General features: G+C 42.7%; 1 protein-coding gene across 1 annotated transcript in view; it reads right to left on the bottom strand.

Annotated features, from left to right (window-relative positions):
- Window positions 1–7,554: 7,554 nt before the first annotated feature.
- The window catches only part of LOC104523463 (tensin-3-like), a gene marked incomplete at its 5' end in the record, with an annotated part of 16,311 nt that continues 12,857 nt past the window's right edge, over window positions 7,555–11,008 (bottom strand). Inside the window, 4 exon segments of the mRNA XM_010166051.1 lie at window positions 7,555–7,699; window positions 8,668–8,694; window positions 8,826–8,894; window positions 9,914–10,082. Coding sequence (XP_010164353.1) covers window positions 7,555–7,699; window positions 8,668–8,694; window positions 8,826–8,894; window positions 9,914–10,082 — 410 coding nt within the window.

The following is an 11,008-nucleotide window of genomic DNA, read 5'->3' on the forward strand; positions in this document are numbered from 1 at the left end:
TGGACCTCACTGGGATTTTATGCACACATTTCTCATGCAGTATTACATTAATATGTTTTCAAAGTCAGTTGAGACACCTAAATCAGACAAGACTTTTAAAGAGAAGCTGCCTGGCAACAAAACTGCTGCTCAGCCTCTCTGAATGTAAAGTTACACGAAGATGAAGAATAAACAGCAGAATGATAAGATTATGAATCAATTAACAAAAGGTGAATATACCAAATATAGCTTTACAGCATCCAGACAAAAGTTCTGATTAAGCAGTGACGACTTTGTGTTATTTTACTTGCGTGTTCAGAGCTGCCCTCTCTTCTTCTTCTGAAACATGGGAAAAATGACAGCTGTAGGTGGCACAATTTAAAATATTGCTCCCCGTTCTGGAAAAGGAGCAGGTCCAGAGGGTCACCATTCGATACTCCAGACTGGACTTGGTACCAAGACAGATGAAATCTCCTGTAGACAGATGAATCTATCACTGTTGATTACTCTCATGTCCTGTCACTGTGGAATCACTCGGTGGGACTGCACGGGCTGGGTGTGGGACACATTTCTGATCCCAGGCCTGGGCTCCCGGTCCCTGCCCCAGCAATGTCACAGGAGCACCAGCCCCCAGCTCTGTCACAGCCGTGCCTCTGTCTGGCCATGGCCCTTCAGGATCTGGCCCCCAGCCTGTGGACTTGTTTTCCCAGCTTGGGCTCAGACCTGTCCCGTCACCATGACCTGGACTCTGGGTTGAACCCGGCTGCCAGCCCCGACTCTGCCCCGCTTGCTTGGCTGGAGGACCGTGCCCTGCCTGTCCTGTCATCGTCCTCAGCCGTGACTCCCATCCCCTGGGAGCGACTGGCCCTCACTGCTCCCCGACACTGGTCACAGACCTGTTCACTCTCAGACCTCTGACCTCCCTTCTCTGGAAGGGGGCAGAGAAGAACACTGACTTTTTCTGTATCCTCTATATAGCATGTGAACAGGACAAAATATGCCTGCACAGAACAAATGCTGTCAGTCTACATAATTTTTTAAGTGTGCAGATATTTTCTCCTTAAGGCTTGGAATACATTATCTTAGCATTAAAAATACAGTAAGAATGTACATCTTTTTTCTTAACTAATGTCACTAATTTTAGCCAGGAGAAAGCTTTTATGTAAGAGCTACACCCCCTCATCCTACAAAAATATTTGTTTCCTTGTATTGTCTGCAAGCAGCAGAGCTTTAAGTAACTACTTTTCCCTAAAGACAATCCCAATTAAACTGAAGATCTCAAGTTTTAGCAGCTTGGAAGACTGGAAGGCTGCAGAGGAAATTTACAGAAGTCCAAGCCCCCTCTTACAAAGAATGCATTTCTAACAACAGTATGAACCTTGTGCTTATTCTAAAATAGAGATTTAAGAACATACTCACATGCAAGTCTGAACTTAGTGCATCTAAAAGTGAGTAGAAGTAACTCATGAAGAACACTGGTTATTCATGTATCAGTTTTTCATCCAATGAAAATTTAGCTTTCTGTTCTGATTGCTACAGGAAAAGAAAATTCAGAAAGTTTGGTGCTGCCTTCTGAGCTTCACAGGAATCGGTATGCACAAAACAAACTCACTCCACGGTCAAGCCTGACTGGCAGCCTTCTCACATGAAGCTCAGGACTAGGATATTTCCTTTGGATCATACTGAGCTTAATTTACAATTGCTGGGTGATACAAGACAGTAAGCTGTGGATTAGTCAAGCAGCTTCAGAAGGAAGTGTCTCAATCTTCAGATTTTCCCTACTAACCTCATCAAAACTAGTGTCCTAGTTCTAGCACTAAATTAAAAACGAGTTTTTTCACTTCTGTAGATTCAGAAATTTGCAGGAGTAAAACCAGATTCAGGACTGATATCTTTAACATGAGCAATGAAATTTTATTTTCTATTTTCTGTCAGTGAATTGAACTAAAATCCCAGTAATTTAATGGGAATGTGCTTTTCTGATAGATTCCTCTGGGATCGTTATCTTTGCTTATCAGGCTTAGTTGGTAAGCACATCTTGTATTTGCATATTTTATTACTATTATTATCATTGCTATTTAAATATCAGTATTATTTTAAGTTTTGTTTATTTCCATTATTAAATTGTTCTTACCTCAATCCACGAGTGTCCTTACCCTTGCCCCCAGTTCTCTCCCCTGCCCCCTGGGGGCGTGGGGCAGGAGTGCGCAAGCAGCCGTGTTTGGCTGCTAGCCTGGCGCTAGCCCAGGGAAACCACCACAGTGGTGCGCATGGACAACGCACTCGGTGTTGGACGCCACCACAGCACAGGTAAATGATATCCCTCTCCTAAAACAGCCTTTCTCCTGGAGAAGGTAACTCCTGCAAGTCTGCTACAACTCAACTACCAGCTACATGCTCGATTGCAGGGTCGCCAGCAGATGGAAGTGAAGTTCATCTTTCAGATCATTGCTTGCCGTGAAATTCAGAGAGAACTGAAAGGTCTTTTATGCTGCTCTAGCAAAGCGGAGGGAAAAAGAGATTCTTACCATCATCATGTGAAATGCTGTGAAGGAGAAAAATTTACTTCTTCAACAAAAATGTGTACAAATATGAACTGCGAGGTCATCAAAACACTTCAAGTTCTAGCCACTATTGTTTCAAGGAACAATAAGGCAACATTTAGTCCTGATAAGGCAAAAGGTGATCATATTCCAGTTTCTTATTTGCATATTTCATGCACATATAGGAATAGAATAGAATTTTTCAGCTGGAAGGGACCTACAGTGACCATCTAATCTACCTGCCCGACCACTTCAGTGCTGACCAAACTTTATAGCATGTTGTTACAGGCATTGTCCAAACGCCTCCTCGACACTGACAGCCTTGGGACACCCACCACCTCTCCAGGAAGCCTGTTCCAGGGTTTGACCACCCCCTCAGTAAAGAGATGCTTCCCAATGTCTAGCCTAAACTCCCCCTGACACAGCTCTGAGCCATTCCCATCTGTCCCAACAGCTACCCTCTGCTCTCCTGGTAGCCTGCCAGACTGGCTCCGTCTCCTGCAAGCTGTTTCTGGCAGCGGTTTTTGGGGACTCCTTCGGCTATTTGCCCCCATCATCTCCTCTGCGCACGCTGCCTGATGCGGTTCACACTCGGGTAACCCTTGTGCTAGATGTGAACAGCGGAAGCAGCAGAGGGCTTTACTCTGCCTAGCTGGTGGGCCAAGCTCTTGTTCCAAGAGTTTTTTAATACAAATATTAAAAAAATAAAAAAAAAAATCACAAGGCAGGAGCTTTGAAAGAGTCTGGCTGTTCACTTCAGAGTCCCTCTAAGGACATGATTTAACTCACACAGAGTAAAAGAGAACAGGCCCCCGCACCCTTCCAAAGACAAAAATGTAAGGGCTGAGCGCTGACTTGTTCAGCCTTGCCAAAGGAAGGCCGAGGGACACAAGGGGGTCAGATCTCTTGCTATAAATACCTCAGGGAGGAAACAGTCATTCATGCTAAGAGACAATGCTGGCAGAAGAAAAACTCCACACAAACCAGTTGTGAGGACACGTAGGATGAATGCTGAAAGCAGATTTCCATCTGCAGGAGCCCAGAGCTGCCTCCCAAGAGGAGCAGCAGCAGCACACACGCGCACAACGGCTCCCGAGCTCAAGAACCAGCTTAACTGGAGACCAGACTCCGACACAGAAGATCCGTTTTACTCTTGCAACCATGTCATCTGCCCCGCATTATAAATAATTCTGATAAGAGATGAATACTTTCCATTAATAACTCTCTCGTGAGTCATGCCCACGCTCAAACCTCACGACAGGCTGCAGTGACAAAGGACAGCCAAGCCCGCTGGAGAAGAAATTCCTGCCAGCCTACGCCTGATGGGAAAGGCAGCAGCACGACAGACCAGAGTTCATCAGCCTCAGAAACAACCCTGAAGCAGCACGTACATAACCCAGTCTTCGATGTCAGGCTGACTCACAGATTCTGCACTCGGAGAGCTGTTCCAGCAGGGGGGAGACCTCTCACCCCACTCCTGCTCCTCCGGAAGCTTCTCCAATGCAGTCTCTGTGGGGACACAACTGAACGGGCACAGACACCTCAGAAGGTGACATCAGATACTCTTCCCTCTTACGCTGGCGTACGCAGCGCAGGCAAAGGGCACTCTTACACCATTACAGCTCCAAGTGAACCAGGAAAGTCATACGCTTTAACCAGACCTGAACCACTAACACTAAGGCTCATGTGAAATCAAGTCCTTGAAATAAATCTTTAAGAAACAAAACTCGGCTCCCGTGTCAGCACCTAACTTAGAAATTCTGACTTCACCACAAAGGTTTTGCTCACGAGCTGGTGCTGAATGCCAGCAGGTATCTTCCCTTCAAAACAGACTGCCCCATAACATTGTGTTGTGAAATTTCACATTCATAATTTTATTATAATCTGAATAGAGGCCATATCTGAAGAGCAGAGAAAATGACTATACAAAGAATTTATAGAACATTAATTTACATACTGTAGACCTTTGATGCTTCTTTACAGTTTCAAGAAAAAAGCACAAATTTTCACTAGTAGGTAAATCCAAGAAGGAAACATTAAATTTTTAATGATACCGTTGGATACATGGAAACCATTTAATTAAAAACATGGCTTTTAGCATTTTTATAGTTTAACACTGTACGATTATAGCAGTACATTTACTAAGCAGGTTAATAGGAGTCTGGCTAAATACATGTGTCAACTTGCTGCTGTTACTTATGAAACTGCATATAAACATCTACCAAAACCTTGAAAGTGCTGTATTCACTATTTAGTCTTGTGTTTGCCATGAACATGTTTTGTGAATATATCTTTCTACATACACTACACAATGGTACATACTGAACTATTTTGCACTGTGCACTTTTTAATTCATTCAAAAGCAAAAGCACGTGGCAATATACCATCCAAAGGAATGCATAATAGAAAACCTCCCTTAGAAACAGGGCAACTTCTTTTTCCCCCACTTACCAAGTAGAGCTAAACTCCCAGGAAACATCACCAGGAGGGTCAGCATTCAATTCCTCGTGCTCTTGAATTCAGCAGGTCTTGAGAAAGCACAAGGAATAAAAAATAAGGCCCCAAATGGAAATGATAATACATGGGGGGAAAAAAAGACACTTTATTTTCAGCCCAAAGGCCAACACTTGGTGTCTAACAAGACACACTAAAATTTAAGTATCATCTACAGAAGTGAAAAAATATAGTAAAAAATTCCTCCTCATTTCAATGCTTACAACACATCGGATTTAAATCTAATCGAGATGTCAGCTGAAGAAATTCACTGGGCTCCAACTGGCTGACTAGATTAGGCAACTGGGTTCTTGGTGCATCAGAAGAGTATTAAAAGGAAACTTGTCCTCATGTGTTTCAAAAGGACCAAAGCTCCTCAAAGTCATAACTGCATTCTTTTTTGGATGGTACATAACACCGTTTAAGTAGTATACCTCTGTGTCAGAGAAGAGAATTATTTGGTACAAATCAGAGGCACTTGCCTGTGTTGCTTCAACGGTAGCTACTACGCTTTGGAATACTTCACCCTTCTACACACATCCAGCGCCCACTGCTGCTAACGCACCACTTCCTGGTCCAAACACACGAAACCTCCAGTCTTTCTTCTCTCTCCCTCTCTTCCTCGTCACCTTCCTTCTAAAAAGTGTAAAGTTATTTATACAAAATCCATTGTTAGGCAAATAACTGGGTAACGCTTTTGGCTACGGACACTGAATAAGGTTTCTGTGGACCTAATATTTCAGGAAATAGGAAGAGCTGTTGATAAAAAACATAATTTATACAGGACAAACGTAGTTCAAATTGGTGGAAACTTCTTACCATATAGCCCAACCAGAGCTTCCCATTCCATTTAACCATTATTTAGTAGAAGTGGATAAAAGGATTACATCCTCCAAGTGGCTGCAGTTACTAGTTCATCCGCTGCCTCACGCACTGACGTGCCACATTCAGCACGTCATTTTATTCCTCAGGTTATAATACAATGTTGACAGCCACACGTCAAAGAGAGAGGCAAGAAAACCCCTCAGCACTGCTGCGCTGCAGCTGCTTTATTACCACCAGCTCTGATGTGAGGGTCTAACACAGCTCTGCTGGGAGTGAAGGGGAATTGCACAGCGGACCTCAGCAGCTTACCTTCCTTGCGAGCATTTCCACTGTAACTTACTGGTTCCATTTCCTGTAAAGCTCACTAGCACTTCGTTACGCATCTAAAATACTGGTGTGTGTAGAAAGATACAGAGACGTACAAGTGTGACAGCTGTAGAAATCGTGACATAAATGCCCTCAAGAAATGGGACAGAGTAACAAAAATAAATTCCATTCCCTTTTGGATTTCCTGACTGAAGGAATTATTAAAAAAACCCATTATAAACAAAAAAACAATTCCTACAGATAGAAAAAGGCAAAAAATTGCTAAAACTCCAGTAAAAAGGGGGCCAAAATATAATTATGTATTAGGTAGGGGAACAAATGTTACTACCAAACAGTATTGCGGAGACAGGAAATGGGAAGTGTCTTGTCACCGTACGACAAAAGTCCCAAGATGAAACTCTACAGTCTATAGCAAGGCACAGGCTACGCACGCTTTCACTGGCACTAAAGAGGCAAAGCCCAACAATGCTCTAGTTTCAGAATATCCATATGACATATCAAGATCTGAGATCTACTATAAATAATCTGGCACAGGTAAAAACATATAAATTATAGAATTTTCTTCTTTGCTTTTCCCTCATTTTTATCCTGTAATTATTAAAATACAGAATCTTCCCTGCTTAGTTCTCTGTATAAAAAAAAATAATAATACAAAAAACCCCAATTACAGAACAGATTTCCAGGCAACCTTTCTTTTTTGTTCTGCCACCTCTCACCTATTTAATATTTTTCAAACCGAAAACAGCCCAGCCTTCTTAACACTAAATACAGAGCAAACTCCCTGAATATTCCACATTGCTGCTCCTTATCAGAAATCAACTTGCACAAACCTTCTCTTCACGTACATCTTCCCCTTTCTCCACTCAGCTCCCATCACCGATCCCACAGAGATGAAGGGAAGAGCAAGCAGCCTTCCTCAGACCATCATTCTCTCAAGAGCCATGCTGGCAAGGCCTAGAGCTACCATTGATGCAACTACGGCAAGTGTCTTTGTGGAGGCTATACAAACAGATTCTGCACAAAAAGCAGCACAGCCTAGTGAGTATTTCTGCTGCAATAAATGATGAGAAACAGCATGTGAAAATATATCAGAAACCCTTCAGGAGAACAGTTTTTCATTTATGCTTCACTCAGGTATGGGCTACATGGGTTTGGGTGGCACCCAGCTTCTTTTGTTTTGTCCTTTGATATAAAAACAAACAATGCTTTGTTAAGTCAGAAGCATCTTCGAAGAAAAGGCTGAACTCTTGCACACACAACGCAGATAGACCGTCCTCTGCTTTCCTTCTTCAGAATGACAAGGTCCAGACGTTGCTGCTGAACAGGCTTTCTCCCTCTCACAGTGCTTTCCTTCAGCCAAGAGCTCCGAGCCAAGGATGGAGAGGCATCAGATCTTCTTCTGGGACCCGATCATGACCTTGGACACAAAGTTCACAATGGCGCTGGCAGGCTGCTCGGGGTCATGCTCTGCGAACAGGTGGCACACGTTGTCTGTGGCGCTGCCCTGCTTCCTGGCAACGAACCCGAATACCCTGCAAGGGTGAGAACCACAGCGTATCAGAGAACGGGCAGGTGCTGCCTCGTGGCATAAAGCAAAGACAACACTGCAGAAACCAATAGCACAGATCGGACCTCATCTGTTCTGAGGGACAACATCCCCCTGTGCGACTGCTAAACACACCGGCCAACTCAGGAGCTGCTGAGTGGCTCAGGACAGCCAGGATCAGGGAAGGAGACGGTCCCTTTCCTTCTACTCTGTCCATTCTGTACCCTGTGCCGTCTGTTGCCAGAGACGTGCTGCTGGCCCTGGGGACAGATTTACCCTGATCCAATACTGCCCTTCTACCTGCCCTGGGGGTGTGTGGGCTAGTGTGTCAGGAACTGCCTGAAGAGAGGGTCTGCAGGCCACGTGTCTCAGTGAACGGAGCACTGGGAACAGGACTTTAGCCATCTTCTGCCTTTCCAGAAACCAGAGCCTGAGCTCCCTCAGTTTAGTTTTTTCTTTTGGTTAAAGGGGGACAACGACATTTGGCTTCAACAGAAAACACAGTGCAACCCACCGGTCATTAAGTCTTTATGCCATGGACCAGTATTACTAGGAATGTTTCAATCTATGTGCCATGTGTGGGATTTTTTATTTTTTTAGAGCTATCATTCTGAGACAAGTAAGCTTGTGTTAGTGTTGCTGGACAAGTGGAACACAAAACTGAGTAACAAATGGCTCTGTTTTCATTTCTGAAACTTTAGTCAAATCACAGGCCTGTAACCTAAATAAGCCACACTAGTTCTGGCTCCAGACATCCCACCATCACATAATTAGGTCCCGACTTGCAGAGGTGCAAATGAAGTAACTAAAGACTAATTACAGTGGACAGAGAGACTTTTGTCCCTGAACAGCTGCCTCGCCTTCTACATCTTTGACAAATATAATTTAGAACACTAACAAAATGATATTCCTAAAACATTCAGTTAAAAGAGACTCAGAGAGGTGTCCACTTACTTTGCAGAAAGGCCATCTTTCATCCATCTGGTGGTCGGATAAGAAAGCAGGGGGGGAAAAAAAAAGGAATGGAGAAATAAAAATGAAACCTACATTAGTTTTTTTTGGTAGATCAACCATACAAACAACATAATAGAAATACTGCTTGTCTTCCTTACTTTCTGTCCTGTGGATCCAAAGCACAGAAAATAACTGTGTTGACTGGATAATGTCGCCGAAAAAAGAGTCTGGAGACGAAGAAATAAAACAAGTTTTAGGAATAGGTAAGATGCTTAAAACTTTAAACAATAAACAGATCTGAAAAATAAATAATATTAAATCTAAATTTAATAATGACGATATATTCTTTTTGTTATCTCTGAAAAAACTTTGAAAGCCACATAAACTGCTTCAATCAAATAAATCCATATTTAGAACAGCAACATCAAGTTTTTGACCGAAAAGAAAACTGACCCTCAACAAGCAAAGAAAAAGAACTAGAAGTATGAGATGTATTTTTTTTCTAAAAACTAGCCATTTAGATACTATGTCAGTGGGAAATGCAGCTTCCTGGAACTTGTGAATAATTTGATTATATTAAGTTTCAAGATATAAGCATTCCTAGACACTAGAATTTAAGCTTTTGTCCTTGATATGCTATAAACACTTGCAGATCCCACGGCATTGAGAATTCTGTCTTTTTTTTTTTTTTTTTTTTAATTTTAAAACCCCTATATTGAATTGCTATTGTCCCTCCTTTGTTATGGTCAGTTTTCAGATCTAAAGACTCTGTGGTAGCCTTAACAGCATTCAGGACAAAGTAAATATAAATTAACTTTTTATCATAGTATTTTACAGGCTATCCAAAGCACTAGCTCAAAGGCTGGAGATACTCAGTGTCTGCTCAGGTCAACTCTGTCGGTGAAAGACATCATAAAGACAAATTATTTCATTTAATAGGCTGAATATCAAATGCTGGCAAAGCCAATACTTTCCTTTTTTATAAGAAATAACAATGAAAAAAAGGTCACAGCAAAGTGACCTTCCAGAGGTAAAAGTTGCCATGTGGAAGCAATGTCCATAGCTGAAAACATTCATTCTTCAGCAGTGCAGACAGCTGACACTGCCATGGCCATGCGTGAGACAATCCTATTATCCTCCGAGACACAGACTGTAGAGCCCAACTAGGAACCCAACCCTAGAACCCAACCCTTGTCCTCGCTGGGGACAAGGCCAGATGCTCTCTTCCCATCCCTCTTTCACTCACTTTCTTTGATTATCAGTCAAGGTGATTCCCTGTGCAGACACCTTGAAATGGACAACGGTTGAGATGGGAGAAGGATCTTGCATCATCGTCAGGCTCAAGGCTTTCTGCACCGCCTGGTAGCCCGTGAGGGACTCCATCTCCACTGAATTCAAGTACCACACGTTACATGCTGTAATGAACGAGGGGAAAGATGCTGACCCGACAGTAAGCGAACAGTTATATTCTGAACAAAACAAACAAAATATAAGTTTTCCACCTTTGTGAAGCAAATAGGGAAGACTGGCAGCAAACTACCAAACCTTCTCACCTTGTCCCACTATTGCTTCACAGTTTCAGACTGTAATTCTGGATAGCTGGATGACTGGAAATGCTCATTAAGTTTTTCAGATGGCTATAAAAAATGATCATCCTAGGAAGACACATAATTTTTTTGCTTGTGGAGTGGGAGAAGGGTGTAGTAAAGCAGGACACGGAAAAAGCGCTTCTGCTTTGACTAAACTGCAGGTGCTCACACAAGCTCAGATTGCTGGAAAATAAACAATTTACATGTTTTGGGTCTGCACTTTGGTTTTAAACTCCAGAACTTCAATGTCTCTAGGACTGCAGAGGGACCTCTGAAACATGGAAAATCAGTGGGAAATGATGTACCAAGGCAAAAAAAAAAAAAAAACAAACCCAAAAAAAACCAACAACCCCCAAACCTCTGAGAATCTCTCCTAGCTAATTTATCTATTCAGGTTCCTAACCTTTATTTAAAAACAAAAGCACAAACAACAAAAGAGGGAAAGAACAAATGTTCTAAGTTCCTCGAATGATCCATGGTGTGACAGCCCCCGTAAAGAGTGTTGACTACTGCCCCAATTGAAGTAAGAATAATTTATTTTTCTCTGAAAAGCATTGCCTGAGCAAGAAGAAAACAGTATTTCTCAAAAGACAACACATGCGCCTTTTCCTGGGTTTTCAAGACTGGAAGTTCTACCACAATTCCTTCCCCTTGTTTTTTTCCCTGTTGGCCATAACACCAGCAGCCCTGGCAGACAGCAAGGCCAACACGTGCACACTGTTGGCACAGTCTCGTTGCTGCCTCAGCCACAC

The sequence above is a fragment of the Antrostomus carolinensis genome, unplaced genomic scaffold (assembly GCF_000700745.2).
Source record: "Antrostomus carolinensis isolate BGI_N321 unplaced genomic scaffold, ASM70074v2 scaffold30424, whole genome shotgun sequence".
Taxonomy (NCBI): Eukaryota; Metazoa; Chordata; class Aves; order Caprimulgiformes; family Caprimulgidae; genus Antrostomus; species Antrostomus carolinensis.